The 26263-nt window shown below is 39.2% G+C and overlaps 3 protein-coding genes across 4 annotated transcripts; 2 read left to right on the top strand and 1 right to left on the bottom strand.

Annotated features, from left to right (window-relative positions):
• The first annotated feature begins 4680 nt into the window (after positions 1–4680).
• On the top strand, positions 4681–15417 carry LOC106960369 (myosin phosphatase Rho-interacting protein-like). The gene is made up of 18 exons (XM_015053440.1): positions 4681–4770; positions 5088–5269; positions 5939–6105; positions 6256–7661; positions 7747–7886; positions 8508–8661; positions 8745–8819; positions 9748–9780; positions 10805–10873; positions 11154–11243; positions 11350–11444; positions 11917–12493; positions 12586–12787; positions 13371–13482; positions 13639–13798; positions 13924–14037; positions 14625–14711; positions 15127–15417. Exons 3-18 carry the CDS (start codon positions 6015–6017, stop codon positions 15271–15273), a joined length of 3552 nt encoding a protein of 1183 aa, XP_014908926.1. The 5' UTR covers positions 4681–4770; positions 5088–5269; positions 5939–6014; the 3' UTR covers positions 15274–15417.
• Positions 15418–15419: 2 nt separating this feature from the next.
• smdt1b (single-pass membrane protein with aspartate-rich tail 1b) lies at positions 15420–17316 on the bottom strand. 2 transcript variants are annotated; one of them, XM_015053442.1, is made up of 3 exons: positions 17117–17316; positions 15869–16027; positions 15420–15651 (listed from the first exon to the last, which is right to left on the bottom strand). In XM_015053442.1, the coding sequence occupies exons 1-2, from the start codon at positions 17276–17278 to the stop codon at positions 15890–15892; spliced, it is 300 nt and encodes a 99-aa protein (XP_014908928.1). In that variant the 5' UTR covers positions 17279–17316; the 3' UTR covers positions 15420–15651; positions 15869–15889. The 2 variants fall into 2 exon arrangements, with proteins under 2 accessions (XP_014908928.1, XP_014908927.1); XM_015053441.1 differs by having other exon boundaries at positions 15862–16027; positions 17117–17315.
• Positions 17317–18661: 1345 nt separating this feature from the next.
• LOC106960367 (putative RNA-binding protein Luc7-like 1) lies at positions 18662–24112 on the top strand. The gene is made up of 10 exons (XM_015053438.1): positions 18662–19213; positions 19685–19779; positions 20094–20192; positions 20838–20948; positions 21050–21193; positions 21389–21565; positions 21644–21798; positions 21879–21908; positions 22218–22373; positions 23210–24112. The coding sequence occupies exons 1-10, from the start codon at positions 19153–19155 to the stop codon at positions 23445–23447; spliced, it is 1266 nt and encodes a 421-aa protein (XP_014908924.1). The 5' UTR covers positions 18662–19152; the 3' UTR covers positions 23448–24112.
• The last annotated feature ends 2151 nt before the right edge of the window (positions 24113–26263 follow it).

Here is a 26263-nt window from a genome sequence, read left to right as displayed (position 1 = left end):
TCCTCCAGTTCTGACATGACCCATAAATCATTCATATGTCCAACACTGGAGTTTAAAAAGAGAAATCTGAACGTACCACTCATCCTACTTATTGTGTGGAGGCTGTGGTGAAACAGTAAACATCTGATTTACTTCTAATCTTTGTGTCTGCGTGGGAGAAACAATTTAATTCTGAGTTGTTTATGACGGGGGGGGGGAGGATTAAGTAGCTTTAACACAGTCATTAAAATGTCTGAATTACACTTAGTTTTAAGGCGCGCGAGTTTAACTTTTCTGACTGCATCTCCATGGATACTAGTTCCACTTTCTCATTACAGCAACTTCTGCCAGAGCGGCTGACTGTAGCAACAGAATGTGTCACACCGACAGCAGAGGACAAGAATATCTCTCCTTAATTGTCATTTCATGTGCCAGAATGTTTAATTATACTTCTGTGTCTTAGCTCTGCTTGACAAAATGTAGGCTTCTAAAACTGTAATTAAACACCACACACTGTTGCCATGCTCTGGAGATTAACCATGTAATGTGAAGTGGGACAAAGTGTTTACTTCATAGTACTTGCACTAAAACAGATGCAGGCCAGATAGTCCACTTAACAGTAAGTACACATACAATACACAGCAAAAGTATTCACATCCCACAAGCTTTTCCTAATGTTGCGCAACCTTTGAAAGTGAGCCAACCAAGTCATATATGGTTGAGAAGTGAAAGGAAAAGGACATGTGTATAAATCTAAAAAGTGTGGCATGTATTTGTATTAAACCTGCTCCAGAATAACGCGTTACAGCAAGTCCTTGGGGCAACACTTACCAGCTTTGCAGCTGACAGTTCTTGGTTCCGCAATTTTTGATCAGCTCTGGACTTTGGCAGGGTCATTCCAGAATGGGATTTATTTGATTTAAACCAGAGGTTTTCAACCCTGCTCTTCATGTTTCAACATCCACCTGATATTTCTGCAACAACACTCATTACTCTGATAATAAGTGAATTATTTCTTCAAGATAGAAGTTATGGTTGGCATTATTCTTTATACCATTACTACAGTAAGGCTGGTAAGTGGTGGGCCTGTCCATCCTTTTGTTTTGATGCGTCCTGACCTGCCAGAGGACCATCTGTGGAGCAGCCCCGTCCGTAAGACACCTGCTCAAAAGAGTTGGTACTATGTTTCAGTTTTCTCAGGAGGATGTCATCTGATAGGGCACTGAGTGTTGAGCCCATGCGAGAAACAATGAAGGTTAGTGGGGGGGGGGGGTTTCCATAAAAGATCCAGCCCCTGCAACACTTCCACAGTCAAACTAGGGAGTTTTCTCGTTATAAGACCTTCCAAATAAGGACAGCTCTGTGGAAATATGCCATGCTGAAGGTGTATTTTTAATCCAGTCCTGGATCCCCTGGATCACCCTCCAGGTAACATTATTTGTTTTCACCAGACGGATTTTCATGTGCAATTAATTACTAAAAATAATTTATTTTAAGATTTTATTTTTCTTTCATTCCATTTATCTGCTTATGTTTCAAATAAATGCATCTTAATTGTTATCTTTTAATCTCTTAAGCCTAATTGTAGCTAATAGGGATTCAGCTGTTTTGATTATGTTTGTTATTATATAATGGTAATGAACTGTGCTTACAGCCCAAGAGTCTCCTGGGAAATAACACCACGCCAGTTCTATTGAAACAAGTCAATCAGAAGCTATTTTAGTGCTGACGTTCCAGAGAATCGCCAGCAACATCCTGCAGGGCAGGATCAACATGGCGCCCCCTGCTGAAGACTATTACTGCCGCCAGTTCCTGCCCAACACCTTTGACCCCTCCCGCTGTAGGACCTGCCTGCGGCCGAATCACATGCACCTCAGTAACTCCACTGCAGAATACGCAGATGCTGCAGCTTTGGACAGTCCACATGAGCTGGTACGTGCATTACAAGTAGTGAAATCGGCCTAGCTTGCATTTTAGCAAACTAGGGTAAGGCATAAAAAAAAAAACAAAGAAATCTCTTGAGAAAAAGTAAGAAATAATGACCATTTATCAAAACTAATTACTGTGCAGTGTAAATTTTGGGGGCAATTCTAAAGCTGTGTGAGAATTTATTGAGTCCTTCCCTGCTGCATCACTATTGATGTGTTCTTCTCATACAGTATATATTGTGAAAATATTCACACCCCTTTCCACAGTTTATATTTTTACTACAAAAATGTTATGCATTTTAATATGGTTTTTATTTGATAGACAATACAATTTTATGGAAGGAAAACAGTACATGGTCTCTCACTTTTTGCTTTATGAATAACATTTGCATTTGGGGCATCTTTTGGGAAATCCCTTTTACCAGTTTGTGCCTTCTTCTTCGTAAAATACCTCGAATCCAGCTAGATTGTATGGAAAGCCAGAGCGAAGCTCAATTTCCAAGTCTTCCCGAAGATTCTCACTTAGATCCAGGTGTGGGCCATTCAAGCACATGAGCATACTTTGATCGACTCTTGTCCTTCCAGGTGAACTTCCACCTCAGTCTCAAGTGTTTTACAGCATTTAATAGGTTTTCTCCCAGGGTTTTCCTTTATTTAGCCTTATTCTTCTCGTTCACTCTGAAGACCTTTCCTCTTTCCTCATGGCATGATCCTTATGCACCACTACATTTTATGTAGTTTATGACTTTCTTTCATCAGTGGCTTTTTATTTGCCACCCTTTCATAAAGACAAATTTTCCTAAGAGTTGAATACAAACGCATGCCAAAACTTTTCAGATTTTTAATTTTAAAAAGCATGTATCATTTTCTTTCCACTTCAAAATTATGCAACAGTTTGTATTAGACTGTCACTGTAAATCCTGTTAATTTTCCAACTTTATTGTAACAAAATATGAGCAAGTTAATGCAGAATGCTATTTTTGCAAAGTACCATTAGTTTAAAGGTAGAGCTTAAAATCTGAAAAAGTCGAACCAATGCAGTTTTAGACTTTCTTTTGGCTGGTTTCTCAGAAGTTAACCTGAACTTAGACAGTTTCCTGTTTGGGCTGTGGTTACTACTTAATACATCTTTTATTAATTAGTAACGGGTACTTTTCAGTGACGTTACTTTTGTTATACATGCACATGTTTTTTGAAGCTGTGGTTTCTCAGTTTTCTGGGGGGTGGGAGGTCTTCGCTCTTTCTGAACGTGTGAAAGCTTATCTCTCCTTTTCTCTTCTCTTCCCTTTCTTCTCTTCTCTTGTCCTTTTTCTCTCTCTTCTTGTAAGTCCTTCTTTCCCTTTAAACTTTTTACCCCGTCTTTCTACCTTTCTTTTATTTTCCTAATTCTTCACTGTCTGCCGTCTATTGCATTCGAAGTAAACTTTTCTAATAAAGTTTTATAGATATATCAAGATACATGATGTTAAAAGCCGTAACACTTCACTTGTGAAAATGAATCTGCTGGCTTCTCCTTGGCACTCAGACAACAATTCTGAGTGCCACACTGCCAGACAGACCACATAAATAAAACATTTTCGTGGTTTTGGCTACACTTAATATATTACTTGGTTCTATTTGATATCAAATTCTATTTTAGAGTATAGAGTCAATTTAGCAAGCAATTTGAAGTAGTTTCAATATTTTGCTTGCACTGTTTCATAGGTTCAGTACTTGTCTATCTGAGGCTTCAAGCTCTGTACAAAAATAGTTTTGCACCATCAATATGCTCCTGAGGAAATAAAACATAATGCATATACCTTGCTCACAATTGTCAAAACTGCAATCTGTTATAGCCGACGCTTTTGACCATAATTCAGCTGTTACAAGCTAAACTGTAAAATTATTCCATTGAACCAAACATAAACTTTCTCTTTATGAACTGTTACTCAATGATCTTGTAAACTTTATTAGAATCTTGGAGCTTTTTTTAGTATTTCTTTAGTTTTTGCTCTATGTGATCTTGCTATTTACTGTAACTCAAGCTAATGCTAAAAATATGCTGACGTTGGTGTTAGCTTCTCACGCCTTCCTGTGTTTTGATATGAATTTTTGAAATCGGAACATTGTAAGTAGTTGAAGTTTCTCCAAAAAAAAGTGTCTGGCACTCATTGTGACATATAAATAGATGCACCATTAGCATGTTTCAGAGTGAATAGCAAGTAAAATAATTAAGTAAATTCCAAGGACGTGAGACACAATGTTCTACCATTTGTATTATAGCAAGATGACTATGCCAGTCAATCAAGTAAAACCGAAGGTGGAGGTGGCAGACATTGTAGCACCTCAATGTGGTATTTGATTCTTTTATCATTAATTAATGAAAGCTTGCTGCAGTCCTCTGGGAATGGGTGGAAATCCGATATGCACTGTCACAAGCACCCTGCAGTAGCACAACGCCACTGGTTAAAATAACCTGTAGAGTACAACATGCCAAGGAGTCCTATAGTGACAACATTTACATTAAATTAGACTTTATTGTGTTTTTAGAACCAAAAGAGATTGGGTCTAACATTCACACACCCGCATCCAATTTGGAGAGAATCTAAAGGACAAATAAAGTGTATTATCTGTGTTAATGACAGGTAGAACTTATGATTGGGATCAAGAAAAAAGCCAAAAAGGTTCCAAATGGGCGGCGCTGGTAATGCAAAGGCACTAGAGCAATGAAATAATGATGAGCATGAACACAGACTAGCTTGAGTTACGTCCTGCGGCGTCTAAGTGAATTGGCTTTGCTATAGTGAATGAAGAGGTGAAGGTAGAAGGAGCTGAACAGCAGAATCTTGACAGCAGATTTCACAAAAGGATCTTTCCAGTCACGGTGAGTGAAAGATTTCTTGATAGACTTTACTTATAATTTCCTACAGAGATAAGTGCGTTGAGTTTACTTATAAGGGCTTGTTCTTTGAAGACGCCAGCTTTTTAATTTAGTCACATTCATGTAAAATGGGCAAAATAGCCAAATAAAAACATTTTTAAAAACTAGTTACATTACAGCTCAAACTGTTTCAATCAGGTTATGTATCTCACAATATTGATGTAATCCAGTCTTTGTTGGATTTAACCTTTGACCCAGCCATTTTGCAAATAATCCAGATGTTTATATTTAATATTTTGTTCCTTTCCTCTGCAAACCAGGGTGTAGGTGACACTAATGTTGATGATGATGAGGATGAATGTGAGGATCCAGCGCTGTCTGAGGTGACGACATGTGCCAGCAGTGATGACGCCAGTGGCTGTTGGACGTTTGAGTGGAATCTTGAACGCAGCCTGAGTCCTGAGTGGGAACTCGAGAATTGTGAAACTGACATTCAACCTAGGTGACCCAGATCATACATTTTAATGTCCTGTTATTAAATATTCAACTGATGAATTGATGAAAAATGGGGGGAAATTGGTGAAATACCTAGTTGAATTAGTGTGCAAACTAATATGTCATTGATCCACTTTCTGGTTGAATTTTGGCATCTAGTCTCCTTCAGTCGGAGTCTATTAGTGTCCAACATCTTGGCTTGAAAACATTTTTCCACACTAACTTACAAGAGTTCATCATACCTATCAGATGACATCTCTTGTGAATAGCCCTCTTCAGATAACTGTACATGTTTTCAGTCTAATTTAATCTTGGACTCTGGCTAAGCCATTTCAAAACGTTACTCTTTCTCTCCCAATACTATTCTCTAGTTTATTTGGATGTATGATTGGACTAACCAATGTGCTAAAGAAAAACAAAGGAGGCCAGTTTTACAGCAGACACCAAAAGTTTTGGGTTCATCCTAAATGGTTTCAGATGGGATTTTAGCCAGACCTGCATCTTTTCTTTGGGAGAAAAAGTATTCATCTTACAAGCCTGCTCCGTAGTCCAAATAAGAGAATATTGTGTAATGTAGACCATAACCGTACTTCTTGGAAAGTCCTCCAGGGTTACTGTTTGCCTCTTGTCTTGATCCCTTTGAGGAGAATATCCAATTTCTGTCTTTGTCTTCTAGCTATTCAAATCAGTGGGAGTGTTCAGAGAGGAGCGCATCCCTCAGCCCACAGAGCCCTCTTGCAGTCCAAACAGAAATGACCAGACTGGACCCATCTCCCCCGAGAGACACTGAAAACTCCTGGATGGATGAAAGGAGGGTTAGAGACATGTCCCGCCGGGCTTCAGGTCTGTCAGTCACACAGTACATCCCGTCATACAAGATATCTTTATCTTGAACTTAGGCACAATATTTTGGCACGCATTAATTTTTGTTGCTAAATTGTACTTTGCTAATTAAATAATAACACGGTGATGACAGGGTTGTACGACTTTCAGAGTCCAGAGGAGGCAGGGAGAAAGAAAGTGGCTACTTTTCCCCTGACAGAAGAGGTGACGGTGTGCAGCAGATGGATGAGGACAACAAGCGTACCTATCGCTATTTTGAGAGGGGACATCCCCTGCCAAGCAACTATGTGCCCGAGCCCAAAGCCTGTGTCCCCTACAGAAATGTCAGCCTTGGACTGCCGTCCCAAAGAAGAAACCCAGAGACCTATCTGCAGGCAACTTGGAGAAGTGAGTCCCCACAGAGGTACACATACCACTCAAACTTCAGAAGAGGTACAGACTCTGAGAGGAATTCTCCAACACGTCACAGCTCTTTGAGTCCAGATCGCTACAGGTTACCCGAGTCTACCATGGGACCTCAGAGAGGGAGCTCCCTCTGTAGGAGTCAGGCTCGATCTCATGCCTCATTTCAGGGCTCCCTCCAAATTCAGTCCAATGGTGCTTCACGCCACACATCTGGCAGGTCCAGTCCTTCACGGAGAAGTGATTCCACAGCTTCTCGTAATGCCTCAGCACACAGACGGGCAGACTCGTTTCCGTTACACAGTGCTGGCTATGAAGACCTTAAGATGTCCAGTCAAGAGTCAAAAAGTCCATCACAAGCTTCAAATAAACACAGTTTGGATTCTGAGAAACTCTACAGAAATCTTGAGTCTATATCCCGTCGCGGTTCTTCTGCAGTGAGGCAGAACTCATACAAAGCGTCTCCTCGAAGCAGAACAGCTGTCAGCAGTTTGGCCAACACTCTGTCAAACAACAGCCGTGAAATGTCACCATCCAGGAATGGTTACAGTCCACAGAGTCACGACTCACTAAGAGCGCCTGATTCAAGAGACAGCAGGATGAGTAGATCCCAAAGCTCCTGGCAGGGGTCTTCACACTCTTTACTCAATCTCCCACTGTCACATGGTTCCTCTTCATTGAGACAGGAAGGGGCAGGCTCCGAGATTCTAGTTGGGTCTCCCTCACACATTGCAGTCACAGACGGTAATGATGGGGTGGCTTCTTGGCAGGGGTCTTCACACTCTTTACTCAGCCACCCCCCATCTCAAGCTTCCTCTTCATCGAGACAGAGAGCAGACTCTCGGGTTCTTGGAGGATCACCCTCACAATTTGCAGTCACAGGCTCCGATAAGGTTAACGAGGGATTCGGCTCCTCGCATGGGTCTTCACCCTCTTTACTCAGTCGCCCGCCATCACAAGGCTCCAATTCATTGAGACAGGCAACGGACCTTCAGATCGATGGGTCACCTTTGCAAGCTGTGGCAACGGATGCTACAAATGCTAATAATGATGTTACTAAAGTCAGCTCTGAAAGAAGTAAGAGCAATTTGAGACGAGGAATGGATGCCCTGTTGCTCTCCGAACCCAAAAAAGCTGTAGTAGAACCTGAAGAGGTACATACGTCAGGACTTCTTTCATCATTTTGGTAAAATTCTTGTCAACAAATGTTAAATCTGCACAAATGATTCTGAATCCAAGGTTGGGATGACCATAGATGACTACATCATGCTGGCTGATATACCCAAGATTCAGGTGGAGTCAGAAGAAGATTTTCCAGGGCTGAGACGGAGAAATGAGAGTCCTAGTCCCTGCAGAAACCAGAGACAAAGATCATACAGGTGTGTGAGATCATTTTACTTTTCTTCGGCCGTAGAAAGGGCTTAACACGACGAAAGTGTTTAATATGGAACAGCCAATGACTGTAGGGGTTGGTGATTTGATGACTCATGACATAGAAACAGAATAATGCTCCACAAGTTTTTTTGCAGAGTTGCAGTCATGGTGGGACTTTATGTGATAGACTGAAAAAACTTTGGTGCACCTTTATATTCAGCCACCACCTTTCCCTGCTATTGCAGCTGCAAGTTAAATGGGGTATTCAACAGTTTTAAACCTCTAGAGACTGAACATGTTAGTTCATTCATCGTTACAAATTAGGTCAAGCTCAGGTAGATTGTACATAACGCATTGGTAAATACCAAAGATTCAGCAACTTTGGCTGTGTTTAGAGTCATTGTCCTGCTGGAAGGTAAACCTCCCAGGCTTGTTTGTTCGTATTAGCTTTTTGCTAGTTTTATGCTATATGATGTTTTATGTATCCTATTTTACTCTCCTTAAAATCTTTATCTTTCCAAAATGTTTTGTGGTTGCGTTACTGTGAAGCACGTTGTGGGTTCATCCTGTGAAAGGTGCTATTTAAATAATTATAACATGAAAAAGTATGTATTCATCTTCTGAAGGTATCAAGATGAAACAGACATGTACAGTTCAAGGATAGAGCCAGACGAGAGGAGGAGGGGCAGAGAGAGGGGGAGAGACAGACGAGAAAAATGTCGGGACCTTGAGACTGGACGATTGTCTCAGAGACAATCTGCCACTTCTCTTCATACACAGGTAAGATCTAGCAACTGCCCAGGCCTTCATGAAAAATGTTGAAACAGCCAACGAAAACCCAGTTTGTTCTTCTTCCACTTAAGACCTCAGATCTAAGTGAAAAACACAGATCTTTGAGAGTGAAGGACCGAGGGCACCCTGAGTGCTTGCAGACACAGGTGAGCAGTTTCAGTACTTCCAGAAACTCTACAACACACGTGTTCAGAGGAAAATGGGTCATTTTTGCTTCTGTTTTCATGCATCATGTTGATGTTTGTTCCATCTGTTTTATCTGACTCTGCTGTCTCACTGAAGCTCATTATAGGGCAAAAAAAAAAGCATTACTCAGCAGTCTGTTTTAGGGCGGCTTGCGCATGTGATCAATCATCTTTATTAATGGATTCAAGAATAGTTTTGCAACAGGAGTTGTTTCTACAGGAGTTTTTCTTTCCATGGAGAAGTGAAGTAAAATGTTTCTTTTGGTTTTTTTTGCACTTTTCAAAACTGCTGTCGGTGTGTAATTAATGGATATAAAAAGCTGTGACCATATTTCTATTGTTTTACTGCGGAGAATGTTAAATTGGGTCACAAGACTTCATTGTTGCAGTCTAAAATGCTAAGCGAAATGGTATGACCACACTTTTGTGGCTTCCTCTTCCTTCTGCATGTCATGCAGTACTTCTCTCTTAAGTCCTGTTTCTCTGTCATCACCTCATGCAACTTGGACACAACGTCTTGCTTGGTGAGTGTTTAAAGGTGTCCTAACTAGCTTTGACAGCATCTGCTTGCTTTTCAGAGTGATTCTGAGAACGTTTTACGAGTTCCTCTTTCTCCTCCAACAGTGCTGATCGTGGTTCACAGAAACTACAGATCTTCCTGTTTTATGCCCTCATTTTTCAAGACTGCTCTTACTTGTGAAGAGATAACCGTCTTTAACATCTTTTAGCACGTTTCAGACTACTGTAACGATATCAACTGGGCCATTTTGTCTGCTTGATAGTTTCCGCTTCCTTTAGTTTCACAATCAAAAATGAGACACAAGCCACAGCAGAGTGCTTTCCAACAGTTTGGCTCTAATGCTTCAATTGCAGATGGTGTTTTCTAAAGGGCTGGATGTCCAGGCTGGATGAGCAAGGCAAAGTAAGTACTTGTTTTCACATTTGTTCTTCAAGCTAGATTGTTGCTGTAACCATCATTAAAGAACCCGGCAGGCAGTGTGAACCCAGAAAGTGCAAGAACCTGTTTTCAATGTGCCTGACTCAGCCAACAGACTATGATGATTGTCTGGGCTGTGTCAAGCGTGGTTTCGATATGATTTAAGCAGCGTTTAAAAATAAAATTCTGGTCCAAATGCAAGCATTATTGGTACACATCACATACATTTTGAGATTTTAATCATCCATTTGAACCATTTTTCTCTTAGCCTTCTTAAAGACCACTCTGTCAAAGTTTAAACTGTCTACTTTTGTAGCTGATTTGAGATGCAGTTAAAAGTATTATGCTAGCCTTCACTTTTTATTATCCCACAAACAGTTGTGCAGTTGTAAAAGGCATGCTGTTATTAAAACAGCCACACAATACAAAGCTGCTACCAACGTGCTGAATAGTTGAAACATCTTAAGTTTGAAAGCCTCATTCTGAGTCCTTCACACATACTTCTTGTCACTGTGGTCAAATTAAAGTTCGTATTGTTTGACCATGAGACCTGTACCTCAGAAGACTTTTGGTTGAGCCATGTGAACATTTGAAAAGTGTCTGAACATGATTATATTAGAGCAGACACAGCTTCCTCAGTCAGTATCTTCTCAGTCTGCACTGATGTTAAACATGCTGAGCTGTAGAAAGTGACTGGTGTTCCTGCACCTTCTACTTTATGATTGTCTTAAGCATCATGATTCCTGGATTGGAAGAGCAAGCCAGGAGACATTTTGGATCAGATAAATGAAGTAAAGATGTAATTGGATAATCCATCAAAGTGAAAAAAGGCATTTAACTAAATGTTACCACAGTTGCATGTTTGTTTTATTTCATTTTGTATGTTTAATTTTGACCCTGTGACAAATTGAAACGAATTTTTAAAACTTTTTTTTTTATTTAACGCTTAAATGTGATGATAATGTTGCCAAATAATATATAAATGTCCACATCTGTTAATTTTCAACAGTGGATGAAGCACTGGTTTGTTCTTGGTGACACTTCGCTGAGGTACTACAGAGACTCAGAGGCTGAGGAGGTAGGAAATGATGTGTCTCAATGACACTTACAGTGCCTTATAACATTTTATCCCATTGAGACCACAAGATATAATGTTTTTAGTGGAAATTTTAATATACAACACAAAGTAGAACATATTTGTGAAGAGGAAAGAAAAGATCAGTGGTTTATGAGGTTGTTGTGAAAAAGTTATTGTGGGAGAAAAAGCCATAAAATGTTCTGTTTGCAGTTTGTTTTTTTAACCAACCATATAGAAGACACTGTAAACAATAAAGATAATCTCTTTTCTTATAATGCAGTCAGATGATTTGGACGGAGAGATTGATCTGACTTCCTGTGTGAACGTGTCAGACTGTGATGTAGAGAAGAACTACGGGCTTCAAATCCAGGTAATTTTCAGTGCATCGCTGCTATCCTCGTGTTTTAAAGCATTTTTCCAGGTCAGTGGACGGTCATTAAGATGCCCCACTTCTTGTGTGTTTCCCTCTTCTTCAGACAAAAAGAGCTGTGTTCACTCTCTCTGCTGTGACATCCAGAATTCGTCGGAACTGGGTGAAGTTACTGACACAGGCCATCCAGAACAACTCGCAGTGAGTTCCACGTTGTAATTGGTCTCATTAAGGGATGAATTAGAGATTTCTCTCGAACCAAAGCAGAACCTCACTTTAAAGCTCCATAACTGTCCTTTAAAGTTATTTTTAGAAGAGGAAAATATTAATGACATTTATAATGTTCTAAACAGACATCATTTCAATTTTAATTCTTAATGTAAAAATGAAAAATGGGTGGTAATAAAATATTTTCCATCACTTTTTTTTTTACTTGTTCATTAAATGTAGTTATTTGGCATAAATTGATATAATAAATTAATTAAATTAATATTCCTTTTTGAAGTGTATCATGTTGTTTTAATCTAAAAATTGTAATTGTAATTTCACTAAAGTATTCAAGGGGCCAGAACCTCTCTATGATTGGTTGGTCAGGTTCCATTGAACCCGTTCTGTTGTCCTTCTTTGGATGTGTAACTCTACTCTTATGTATTCCCTCTTATTTTGCCCTCAGCCAATCAGACTCCGGCAGTGAGAAAGCGAACCCCCGCTCCCGGAGACTGTCGTCAAGCCAACGGCCCGCTCAGTTCCCCTGCAAGGACTCCAGCTATAAACCTGCCATTTCTATCTACAACACCGTAGACGCTAACGCCAACAAGGACCCAACGACAGAAGGCGACCCGGGTGCAGACCTGTCTCCGGCCTCTCAGAGGGAACAAGGAGAAGGTTGGGACCGTGAGCAAGCAAAGAGACTGGAAGAGAGGAACAAGTGGTTTGAGGAAGGGGTCCCTCTCAGTGAGATGAGCAGCAGGTGGGACTCCATGGAACTGAAAAAGGGGAGCGTTACAGTCCCTGTTATTGAAACCATAGACTCTGAAGTCAATAAAAAATGGACAGAATTTGAGACGTCTTATAAGGACATAAGCTCCAAGTCTCTCATTGGAGCCAAGGCCCATCAATCAAGTTCTCCAGATTTGCCAGAGTCTCTAGTTTATTCTCAAATGTATGAACCAAGCCCAAATCAGGTCAATCAGACATCAATAAATAGTCAGATCCTTCCAACTAACAAAGCTGAAGCTCTTCAAAAGGAGGTAAGCCAGTAATTCCTTTAAGGATGCAAAAGTAAAGCTTAATATTTAGTGTGTGTGCAAACCAACTTCCCAACCTCTCTCTTCAAAATTAGGTCGAGGAGAATCAAGCCAGGGAGATAGATGTGGACAGTCCGTGCGGCCCTGGAGCCCCCTGTAGAGCCAAGCTGAAAGCCATGGAAGCAGCTCATCAAAAGCAGCTGCAGGAGCTGCAGGAGAAGCATGCCAGGGAGAAGAAGAAGCTTGAGGAAGAGAGAGACCGCATGCTACAAGAGGAGAGCCAGTCAGCTGCTGAGGGTTAGCTGACACGTAGTATCATACAAAGGATGTCCCATTGAGATTTATTGTCCAAATTCTTATCCAAGCCACATAAGAATAAGGATCACCAATACAGAGTCACAGTTTAATACATTGTTAAAATCTATATCAATGCAGTAAAATAACACAATTGTTTTCTATTTCACAACATACATTAGCATTGTGATCTTCTGTTAGCTGATCTTAGCATATTTTTTCTCCCCATTTTCATATTACTTGTTGATAATTAAGGCTCACCGTGTCTACTTTTAGTTCAGCAGACAACGGTGTCCTGCTTTGTAAGCTTCGCACATTGCTGTGGATGGCATAAAATTTAGCGACCGGTGTTAATTTCTACTAACTTCTCCTGAAATAGCTGGGGATATCGAAGTTATGCGATTTAAGGAATGAAGAAAACGACAAAGCTTTTTCAAAATTTGTCGCAGTCTGTAGCCTGACGCCCGGAATTTAATTGGGAAATCCCTAAATAACACTTCTACTGTGATGATTCCGCTTTCTTCAAGGCTCTTCTCCCATAACTTTACAATTGGTTAGTTTTCTAACTGATTAATTTTCATTAAAGCTATGGAGGCACTCAAAACAGCTCACAGGGAGGAGTTGGAGAGAGAAGTGGAGAAGGCCAGAGGGCTGGATGGAGGAGCAGCACACGTGGATGCCTCCTACAGAGGTCGTATGTAAGTTTATTCTCAGCTCTCTGTTTTGCTGCTGATAAAAGCAACTTCCTTCCAGGCGCTTGCTGCTAGACTGAGATGTTCCTAACTCTATAACGACCCTCACTGTGATGATGCTCTACAGTTCGGTTCGGAACTTTGTGTGTTTGTCTACATCAGGCCTCAGGCGGATGTCTTGCACGGTGAGTTAAACGTGCTATCAGAACGATACTCTCAAAAGTGCCTGGAGTTGAAAAGCACTGAGCACAACAGCAAGAGCCGAGAGACTGAGCTGGACTACAAGAAGAAAGAGATGGAGCAGCTCCAGAGAGAAAACCAGGTAGCTGGACATGAGATTGTGTTTTAATCTCCACTGTCTTGTCACATTATTGCATAATGCATCTATATTTAACTTTCCAACATATCTTTGGAACACAATTTGTCCTAACAAACTCTTTTTTTCAGGAGCTTAAGATGAAGCTTGCAGAAGAAATGAGTCGAATGAGATATTTCATTACAGGCCAGAGGTCTGAGGCGGTCTCACTTTGCAAAACTGAGGAAACTCCTTCCAATTTAGAGGTAAAAACATAGTCTTTCGAAATTATTTTTACTACCACAATAAAGAATCCGGTGTCTCAGTGCAATCAAGCCCCCAGAGCTCATAGCTATCAAATGGTCTTGATATACCATTGGAAACAACACAGTCCCACCATTTAAACACTGCAATTATGAACCCATAAATAAATCGAAGTAGTTTGCTTTGTCATCATCAATACCTCCATGCACTGTTGCCTGCTCACTTCTGTTTTGAAATTCTTGACTTTGTGAAGAATGCGTGGTCAGAAACATCCTACTGTGGTATATACTGCCGCCTCCTGGTAAATTTAATGTATTGCATTATGCTGACGGAGCAGATGCGCAATATCTTAATTATGTATGTCTCAATACAACACACACACACACACACACACACACACACACACACACACAGCTGAAGCAACATTTTCCAATTTGTAATAATAGCTTGTGTAAATACCAGTTGTTTTATTTGTATTAAACTTGAAAACTACATTAAACTCAGCTGAGAATTATGTCAGTATATTATTTGACACATACAATCATCTTTTAAGCTGACATGGTGAGAAGTTGCATGTTTTGTCTTTCAGACATTGTTGAGAGCAAAGGAAAATGAGGTGCAGTATCTTAAAAAAGAAATCAGCTGTCTACGAAATGAGGTCCAAACCCTTATGAAGGTATGCTTGAATTATTTTAATCAATATAAAATCTTTTATAAAATCCTCTTGTCTTTACAACCACAAACTTTAATGAATTTTCTTAAAAAGTGTATGTGACAGATTGTCAGAAGGTAATTATTAGTAAAGTGAGAAAAACAGAAGTTAAAAATATGAGCTAAACGTTCCTGAAATAGTACAAAGGACTTGCGGCTGTGAATGAAGTGGAAGGTGGTTCTACAAATTATTGAGTCTATGGACTGAATTCAAGTGCACAACACACTTGTCAGATTTGATCAACTAAAAACCCTTTATCTTTTTCCTTCCACATAAAACACATTAAAATTTGTGGTTGTAACAGAACAAAATATGAATATTTCCATATTGGAGTGTGCTTATGACGTTTGTATTTTAAACATGCTCATGTTTGCTACAGGAAAAAGAAGCAGTCTACAAGCTGTATAAGGAGGCCTATGTTGAACTGAGCGACACAAGGGGTCGAAGCCAGTTGGAGCTGGGCTCCCTTAATGAGCATTTAAGACTGGCCAATGCTGCACTCCAGGAGGAAGGCAGAGACACCTGACCAATAAGGTCAACACATGAACTTTACATCAAAGGATGAACAGCAGCCAGCCAATTAATAAATATCGCGTAAAACCAATCTTATTGCATCACAACTGTTATGTACGAACCACTGACCGTTCTGAAATAAAGAGAATGTGCTTCACGTGTGATCGACTTTGTTTATTTAGTGGACACACTTGTAAACATGCAAACAAGAGTGAAGACAGAGATAATAATTCTGATAGCTTCACAAGACAAGGGATTTCTCAAAATCAGGATCAATATGGATCAATATGAAGGAGATGGCTGGACGAGAAAAGGATGTCTGAAAGTGCTCTTTTCACGCTCATCTAGCCTGTGCTGCCTGGTATTCTTTCAGTCCATATTGCAAAGCACCCTGTGGACAAAGGTTTTTACAATGTCATTCATTAGCAGGAATGCTATAAATTGAAAAAACTTCAACAAATAAAGAGGAGATAAGAATTACATGCACAAAGTCTGCAATTGGTCAACATTCTTCTGACACACTTTTTACACAGGATCAGACATAAAAGATTTGAGCTATAATCTTTAGCCAGTGTTTAAGGTGTGGCTCTGGGACACATACTGTTCACCTCTTACGTGGCAGACAAAAGTCAGTCATCGTCGTCGTCATCCTCGGGGACAAAAATGTCATGCTCCTCCAGGAGAGCGGCAAAATTCTTGCTGATCAGAGTTCCAACATAAAGGAAAGGCACCACCACCACTGTCATGCGGATAAGGCCAAAGGGTGTCTGTAGAGTTCAAGCAGTGTGAACAGTGTAAGTCAAAGACTCCACCTCTGATTGCTATTAAGCACTGTGCTCTAGACAGAGAGCTTCACCCTAGTAAAATGACTTCACTACAATGATTGTTTAAAATAATCTTTAACAAATTTAGAGCTACATGGCTTACCTTTTATATTGTATCACCTTTTTTCAAAGGTTATGCATTTTTTTTGTTCATGTCCTGGCTCAACATTTGAATTGTTTGCTTTCATGTCAAGTGTTTTTGGGATTAGAACAGCAAACTAAAGACACAGTAGAGAAATTGGTCTTCATTGCTTAACACTGCATCACTTTTCGGCCATCTTAATGTGAATTCACTGCAGATATTTCTGATTAAATGAAGCTTTAAATATAAAAGCCTGCAAAAACAATAGCCTTGTACAAAGAAAACGAAACTGATGTGGTTGGTTGGATGAATGGATTGATGAAAACTGTAGTAGGGAATACAGCCTGGAAATACAAATTTAATACACTATTTTCTTTTGTTAGTTATAACCCAGACCAGGAAAATATGAAAAATCAAATTCCACACTTTTTCAGGCTGTGTAGGAACCCGTTCTGAATTTGAAGCTAAATTAAACATATTTACCAATGGTGAAAATGTCAAACCAGATTACAAAATTGGTTTTGACAATGATCTTTTTTTTTATCTGCAATGGTCTGCCAAACTGTCACACATAAGGCTAAAAAAGTGGGCACTTACAGTGAGGAATTTAAATAGAATATGCCATTTCGTCTTTAGAAATCCGACAGTGATATTCTAATGTATTGTTAATTTTTGTTATCATTTCGAAATATTCTGGATAGATAAATCATACATCATCTTATTTGCTCTTGAAACCTTAAATAAAACAAAATTTTAAGAATAACTACAAGATAAAAATTCTGTAAAAATACTTCCTGTATATGTGTAAACACACGCTCACTGGCTAACTGAAAGCTCCTTTGTAGGTTTTCTGCCTTATTATTTGCCGTTTCTGCTGTCAATACATCCTTAAGCCCGCCTACCCTGTTTCTTGTCGGTTTTCTCTACTTCGCGAAGATAAAAATGCTCACTTTTTCAGGTTTTGGAAGGATTGCTCCCGAAGATGTGGATACCACAGTTCTGCTTTGAGCTGTCCTGGAAATGGTGGATGTTTTCAAGCTGGGGTTACGGGTCATTATGCCCGTGTTCCTGCTGAAAAGACGGAGAGGAAGCCGCAGTATGCTCGTCGCCATTTTTGTTCCTTACAGTGGGACGTTTGTGCTCGGACAGGGTTGGGTTAGGTTGGGTGTGACTAGCAGTTTAGTGAAACATCACACCAACATACAAATATTAACAAATGTACCACAGCTATTATTAAAAATATTAAAAACACTTGGAAAATATGAACATAATGTATTGGGGTCATGTCTATTACTTTAGAATCATGAGGGTTAAAACTAATGGAAACCATTTAATTAATATTTCCTGCCAGTTGCAGTTTTGCTTAAATATTAAATGTCAATGGAAAAATTTCCAAAAATATATCTAATTTTACTATTTGCTTTCAGGAAATCACATCACATCTGGTAAACTAAATAACACAATTATTTACATCCCAAACAGGAATAATTAACACTGAGAATGTATAGGAATTCAACAGAAATAAAAATACTTTTTAACTTTCCCCCCTACTAATTTGAAGTTAACTTTAGTTCATACACACTGTGTTAAACACTTCAACCTCAATTTACCAGTTAGTAAAGTCTAATCACTTGACAAGTTAGTAAAGACACTAAAGCACCAATAGATTTACTTTGGTGTCACATAATGAGTGACTGACATGGATTAATCCCCCTATGGATTAGGCTTCAAATGCCCCAAAAGAGGGGATCCTTGAAATTCTGCAATACTCAGATGTTAATCTAGATAAAAGGCATAATGGCAATGTGTATGCTGTAAATATTAGAGGAAATAAATAGGGTAATTAAAACAGATCAGATTAATATATACATATTTGTGTTGTTATTGTGCATTGAATCAATTTTGCAGAAATGTTTGTACTCGACCAGAGCCAGTCTAAAATCTCCTCCACTGTTATTCTTGTTTGGGAACAGCTGATGCACATATCCTGAAGTAAGTGAAAGATTGTTAACCTCAATATTTATGTTTATTCACATGTACAAAAATAATGACTTCCTACAGAGAGACAAAGTTAACCCAAGACTCATCTGTGATGCAGGATAAACAGTTTTACTTTCTAATAAAACATTTTATCTTATTTTAGAAGTCTAAACACAAATAACATCCAGCCATTTTCTCGTCCTGTTCTGTGTCACTTTTGCAATTTAAATAAATAAGTGAATTTTTCAATGATATTTTGATTTCTTGACATGACTTTATATTTTCACTAAACAAAGTTCCCTCAAGTACAAATCCACCCTCTAATGCAATTTTTGGAAGCTGTATAGAAAGCTATTCTATTTATAGGATAAATAGAATTATCAAAAAACATAGTCCGTAAAAAATGTATATTCTCGTGTATTCTATTAAAAATAATAGTAATAGAGATTAAAATTCAATAATTTATCGAGCCTAGTTGACTGCAACACCTCATCGGAATCACGGAGCGCGCGCTTTCCGGTGGCGCGCACAAAGAGGAACTGAGAAGGCGGAAGAGAGAGGACGTTGAACAAACTTGACAACTTCTAGCTGCCTGGCTAGAAATACGTTTAGATACTATGTTAACAGAACAAGTTGGTTTTCATTTCCATACATATTTGGTTAGCTAATCAAACGCCCTGACTGCATTCACTCAACTAGCCACACGTTTCAACCCGACAATGGACTCCAGCAGTTTTTAAACAGCCGCTGCACTTGCTCCTTTCAGCGGTCCCGAAGCCATCCACCTTTACAAAGCCATATTCAGCTTCTGTAAAAGTAGAGAGACATTCAGTAAACTGAAGAAACTGTGGCTTTGGTGGCGCTTGAGCTTTTCTTGCTGGTGGGGGAAGTTGACCGTGTTATTGTGAAGGAAAAAGCCAGAGGAGAGGCCTGCAGCTGAAGAGACTGGCCCGCGAGAGGAGCACTGCTGGCGGGGACGGAGCCACTCCAACAACATTAGGCCAACATGTCGGCCCAGGCGCAGATGCGAGCGATGCTGGACCAGCTCATGGGGACGGGCAGAGACGGTGAGCCGGACTTCTTTTGTTTCAGTCTTGATTAATAGCCTCACAGTGCTCGATGACTGGTGTTAGCATTAGCCGTAAAGCTAAGCTGTCAGTGAGGCGTGCTTCTCACAGCCTGGCTAACATGAGGGCAGCTAACTGCTTAGCAACCTGTTGTAGACAATATTCCAGAGCCACTTAAAACCTTATTTAGAGTTTAGCGACAAAGTTCATTTTAACTAAGCCGTTCTCTGTGTAGCTATTACAACTAGTTGTTCTAAGTTAATTAATTCCCCGAATTTTTTTAACTTTGGGCTCCCTGTTAATAAATACTCAGCTAGAATGAAATGACAGACTTTGACCACTTCAGTTTAGATTTTCATTTATAGAATCACACTTGTTTTAAGGGAGCAGAAGATATTTTATAACATGTATTAACGCACAAAATAAAATTACGAATCTCACACCTGCTGCCTTGCTTTTCCTCTGTTTCAGGAGACACCATGAGGCAGAGAATTAAATTTACAGACGATCGAGTCTGTAAGAGCCACCTCTTAGATTCATGTCCTCATGACATTCTGTCAGGCACTGTAAGTATCATTAATCCAAGTAAACTTACTTTACGATAAAAAAATAAGTGTTTACATCAGGATTTTATTAGGCTTGAGCAGAGTGATTGCATTTATAAGAGAAGCCATATGTGGGCTGGAGCTTGTGATTTAGGTTGTTCTTCATGATGCATTTTAGATGTTATGATTACTACATACACACCTTCTAATGCAAAGACTGTGGTAAAACAAGTCCAGACTAGCAATTAAATATGTTTGTTTTTTTTTAAATTTTCATATTAATGAGGAAGTGATATAGAAAGTGAAATATTGCACTCTTTTGTTTGTTGTTTTAGAGAATGGACCTGGGAGAATGTGCCAAAGTCCATGATTTGGCTCTGCGAGCAGATTACGAGATCGCCTCCAAGGAAAATGAGTATTTCTTTGAGCTTGATGTAAGTCACCCAACTGCTCACGCTCAGTTCTGACATTTTGAATAAAAGAAACATAATCTTTGTCCCAACCGACTCAGTCATCGCTTATAAGATTCTAAAACAAAGCAACCGACTTTTGTTTTTTTTGTTGTTGTTGTTTCCCCAAATATATGTTAAGTAATTTTAAACACTTTCTTTAGCTTAACATATCTTCCATGTTTTATTTATCAGGCTCATAATATGTGCATAGCTCAAAAGCATTATATGTTAGCATCTTAGGGGTTTAGTTTGTTTGTACAGTTAAACTCTTTATTTTGATATTATGTCAAAATTCACAATTTACAAGTGCTGAAACCCAGAAGTGTGCTAATCATGTTCTGATTTGGCTCCTTCTGCTTTTCTTGTTCGATTGTTTGCTGAATAATTACAGAGGGAAATGTAATTACTATTAACAAGTAAATACATCAATAAAATTAGCATGTTGCTTTGCCACTTTTCAAAGTGGCATACAACCTATAGTAGTCCAGCAAATAATCTTTTTCACACTTATTACATCCAAACACTACCACTAGTGGGATAAACAATTTTACTTTCTATTAAAATATCTAATGTTCTTATAGAAATCTTAGAAATACTGTTCCTGAATTGTCGAATATGTTGTTCCAGGCTGCAGAACACCTTCAGTCTTTCATTGCTGACTGTGATCGTAGAACAGAGTTGGCCAAGAAGAGACTAGCCGAGACTCAGGATGAGATCAGCGCCGAAGTGGCCGCAAAGGTGATGAGCGCTCCGTTTGGTTTAAGCGATGTACTCCCAAGAAAAGCAACAAACTTTTTTTCCTTCTACCTTTTTCTCTTTGTCTTCCCTGCCATGAAAAGGCCGAGCGTGTCCACGAGTTGAACGAAGAGATTGGGAAGCTTCTGGCTAAAGCGGAGCAGCTGGGGGGCGAAGGGAACGTAGATGAAGCCCAGCAGGTGCTGGAGAAGGTGGAGAAAACCCGGGCCTTGAAGAAAGAAGCAGAGGTCAGAAATGTTGCCTTTCTGTTGCTTTGTTTGGCTCTCTCCCTTTTAGATGAGGCTGCGTTATGAGCATGACCTTACTTCAGTAGGAAGTAAGTTGTAGTTGAGTTGTAGTTAAATGATGTTCAGAATGCCAAAATGTTTGTGGTAACGTTCTCTTCTTTCCTAACCCCAGTTTTGCTTATTTGTTTTAAAAAGGATGTTTACAGAAACTCAATGCCAGCTTCCAGCTTTCAACAGCAGAAACTTCGGGTGTGTGAGGTGTGTTCAGCCTACTTGGGTCTCCACGATAACGACCGCCGCCTGGCAGACCACTTTGGGGGCAAACTGCACCTCGGTTTCATCGAAATCCGCGAGAAGCTGGAAAAGCTGAGGGTAAGGATGCTTGGAGACACGGGTGCAGTATATTTACATTTTAACTACTGATCTTTTAACTCCTCTTTCCATATTCAGAAAGCCGTCGTAGAAAAACAAGAAAAATTGCGCATGAGAAGGCGAGAGGACCGTGAAAGAGAGGAGGAAAGAGAGCGACAGTGGGAACTGGAGCGGGAAAGAGAGAGGGAGCGACAACGAGAGTGGGAGAGAGAACGAGAAAGGGAGCGGAGAAGGTAAGAAATTCAGCAGCACATTGAAAAAGTTTGGATTTATTCACAGACGTCATACGTATCTTTATGTGTCATTTTCTCAGGTCTAGATCCAGAAGTGGAGATCGATACAGGTATTCCTTCGCTGGCTTGAGTCACATAGCATTTCTGTCTTTTTTTTTTTTTTTTTTTTTTTTTTAAGATTTGGATCCTTTATAGAGAAATGGTGAGAAAATATAAGATGTGATGTTGCAGTTGTTAAAGAGAATTTATATTTACACGTTGTATTTGTCACTCTTATCAAAGTGAAAATCACCCTGAAAATGGTGTTTCTTATACAGTCTTACAGTCTGCATTACAAACTGTTCTCACCATATGCCGTGTTTAATATTACTATCATGTTTTATTTAATGATTCAATTGTTGAAAAAATTGTTTAAACAGGGATGGAGGCAGTTCATCGTCGCATCGTGCGAGACGGCACCGCTCCTCTCATTCCAGAGAAGACGGACCGGACCGGGATCGTGAGCGAGAGAGGAAGCATCGACACAAAGACAGACACCGCTCGCGCTCCCACTCTCACAGGCACAAAAAGAAGAGGTGTATATATTATTCATCACTTCAGTTAATTCTTAATTGAATAGAAATGAACATATAAGCATATCTTGTCCAGTGAATCAGTAAATTGGAGTGACTTTGAACAGTGAAAATCTACCGTCTTTTGAAATCTGTCCCAAGATATTACTTCCTAATTGTTAGGAACACAAAAATAAGTATTTGTGCTCCAGGTTTTTTTTCTTCGTCATATTGCATATTGACATATGTGGTAGGTCAACACAAAATTGTGCATAATACTAAATGAACACCACTATGTTTTAAAACATGGCAGTGAGCGCATCATGTTGCTGGGATGAGGACACACTTGATTCAAACGAACAGATTAATTACATGTTCCCTGGGGAGCAAGATGACATGAATTATTTGAATCAGATATTTTAGAAACAATAATAAATCTAAAACTGGCTATTATGGACTGAAGTTGAACTGTTCTAGTAAGACAGCAGCACCAAACATACAACCAGAGCTAAATGAGAGTGGCTCAGATCAAAACGGCCCAGTCAAAGTTCAGAACTCAACATGGTAATTCTTGAAATTTGCAGTTCACAAACCCTTCGTTGGGTTGAGCGTAAAGTTCTATACAAAGATGTAGTAACACAAAAGACCTGCCGCTGTTAAAGAAGTTTAAGGTGGTTTTGTAAAGTTGAATACAAACAATAGAGGTCATTTATTTTTTTTAAAAAAGAAAACCATTCATTCTTTTCCTTCAACTTCAGAATTGTTACTCTTTCCCAATAAAACACACTGATGTGCTTTCTGTTGCAAAGGATGGCTTTCATTCGCTTTCCTTTTTTTTTTTTTTTCCTTTTTTCCTTCAGATCCTCTAGAGACAGATCATCCCACACACGTGACAGAGAGCCATCCCCGTCCCAGGAGAGGTGGCGGGAGCGTGCAGCGGAGGGATGGCGAAATGACAGAGCGGAGGGGGCAGACTTGGAGGACAGGGAGCGCTCTGCTTCTCCTAACGTGGCCAGAGGAAGGGAAAGGGAGAGATCCGTGTCGTTTGAGCGAGACCGGCGCTCAAGCTCCGAGGAACGGGAGTCTGGCGAGATCTGAACAGTTACTTTGCTGGTTTGGATGCTAAGTACAAAAGAGGAAGGGGAAATGAGCTTGTTGGTGTCGGTGCATTTGATTTGACTATGCATGTTCAAAGTGGGACATGAGCTTGTGGACGGTGGGGATCAAAGAAACATCCAGACCGACTTTTAAGAGACTATAGAAGGCGGGACTTGTAAGAAGGCTGTACAGTCATAAATTTTTGTCATCTTGCTGGCCTGACAGTTATTCACACAGGTACAAGGGGAGAGAGGCTTGGCTTTGTTTCTGTTTAACTGAAGTGCTGTTCTTTTCCTTTTTTTTTTTTTTTTTTTTTACAGACTAGTTAGACCGTTAATGTTTCCTACATATTAATGATATAGATGGGCTGTGGATGACAAAATTCTTCTAACAATGTTTTATTTGTTGCCTTGCAGACAATAGTCTCCCCATACACAACCTTTGAGAGGCGCCATGCAACGTGCTCCCCTTGAAAACAGCCTCTGTTGTCGTCCTTAATGAAGTCATCTAAATATTTTCAACCGTTCAATTTACAGAATAATGGTCGGTGCATATTTACACACTGATGCTGTAATGTAGGATGAACTTACAGGAAGAGTTTGTGGGAGGGGTCCACATTACCATACCACCACCACAAGTGAATAAAATGTTCTTTTGTTCAAATACTCGTGGTATGTTTTGTTTTTTGTTTTTTGTTTTTCTTTTGCTTTTCACAACTCAAATATGTTTTGTGACACCATTACCCATTGAGGGGCAGGGCTGTAAATTTTACATTTACTTGTAGTTGTTGCAGCTGACAAAGTTGGGAGGTTTGCGCTAAAATTTAGCAAAGCTTTTTGCAGTGTAGACTGCAGAATATACAAGATCAATTCAGTGAGGGAAACTTATATAAATTACAGTGATGTATTGACTTTTTTTTTAACTTTTCATGACTGAGGCCAATTAAAACACAAAATGCAGCTTTTGAGCTATGTGGTATACTCTCACTTGAGCTAAGAGAACAAGGTTGTTGTTTTTTTTTGTTTGTTTGTTTTCCAGATGAAATTTGCTGCATTTCTTGTTTAAATCAGGTTCTCGGAGTTTTGTAGGAAGAGGGGAAGCACATAATCCAAGATGTTGAAGAATCCATGTAAAGTTTCCAGTCAGGGATTACTTGGGGAGCCATGTTATCTGCTGATGTTTTAAAGTCTACAACCATTTACCAGGTTATTCGTGCATGAGGAGATGTATTGAGATGTTTTAATTTTCCAGCAGTAACACAGGCTGATTGTCTCCACACCACTATGCCAAAAAGATGTAATTTGCTCCAAAGTAGCCCCTGACCAAGTGAGTGAATATACCTCACAGTACACAAATATACTTTAAAGAAATCTACTAATAAAAAATGCTTTTTTATTTTTATTATGCATTACTTTTCCAAGAAAAAGATTGTGTGGGTTTTATTTACTGTAAACTACAATTAGTAATTGCCTTAAATTTATCACTGCGTGTAAAAGCTATATAGGTGTTGCCTTTTGTATTCAAATAGTTTCCGATGGTATTCTAATTTGAGATGCACCTTGCCTGCAATGATCACATATTTCTTACATGACCCTTAATATGAAAAATATGCTCTTTGAAAGACCAGGCAAGTACAACCATTGTCAGTTTTAGGGCTTAAATGTTTAATTTTGATGTGTAAGATCATCTGATCTTTACCAAATTCCAAAAGTTTTTAAATGTAACTGGAAGAATGCTAAACTATGCACAACAGATTCTACAGTATTACTTATTACATGATTTAAAAAAACACATTGCCTAAGAGACATGCATACTTAAAGCTTTTACATTCATTTGTTTGATGTTTAATAGAATGTTAATAGAAATGTTGCCTTATATTTGGAGCCATTGTTATAATTTGTATTTTGTATATATTGTAGCTTGTAAAGTCTTATGAAAAGCATCCTAAATTTGACTNCTCCAATATTGGAGAGAGTCACATTCGTCCCCCCCAATAATTTCACCGCAGTTGCGAAGAATTTTAAAATCTTCCACTCGCGTGCTTTTATTTTGAAGGCGCACAACAGCGCATTCAGCGGAGCGCTTCCTGCCCCTCCCCCCTCTGAACGGCTCAGAGTAAAGGCAGCAGCAGAGAAACTCCGTTTGAAGGAGGTAAACTGTCTGTCAGGAATGTTGCCATGAATATCGCTCGTTTATAACATCTTGTTGTCAGTTTACTTTCATATATAGAACTAAATCTTTTAGTTTAAGCCGTTTTAATTCTGGGATAGTCACATGTCCAAAATTTTACTGCTAACTTTAACAGTTAGCTAGTCTAGTCACAATGATTTATTTAATCAGAATGAGACTGAAACAGCAGCGAAATTTTTATTATTTAAAGTGAGCAACATCTGATCATACTCGACCACTTAACATGTATTTATATATTATATTATTTAGATATTTAGGAGAACAGCAGTGCTAGAATGATGCTGAAGAAAAATGAAGAAGCTCTGGTGAGGTCTTCATTTAGTTTATTGAAATATGTATTAACTGTTTTTAATTTTTAAATAAACTATGAGAGGAGCAGGTCAGGGAAGACATAGGAGAGCCAGGTGGAGTTTCAGAGTATGAAGATATAAAAATTATATTAATTTCAATAAAACCAGAAAGGAGAACAGGAGGAGACTGATGTCAGGTTGATTTCTTTCAACGTTTCAATATTTTTTTCATTATTTCCACACCATAGGTTAATGGTTAGGAGACAGAAAAGTGCTTGAGGAGAGGTTTAAAATAAATTAATGAAAATTTTTGCTACACAGTAAATAGAGTTGAGA

This window comes from Poecilia latipinna, unplaced genomic scaffold (genome assembly GCF_001443285.1).
Source record: "Poecilia latipinna isolate Pla-1442-1.1 unplaced genomic scaffold, P_latipinna-1.0 Scaffold1178, whole genome shotgun sequence".
NCBI lineage: Eukaryota > Metazoa > Chordata > Actinopteri > Cyprinodontiformes > Poeciliidae > Poecilia > Poecilia latipinna.
This window is presented reverse-complemented; position numbering and strand designations above follow the sequence as displayed.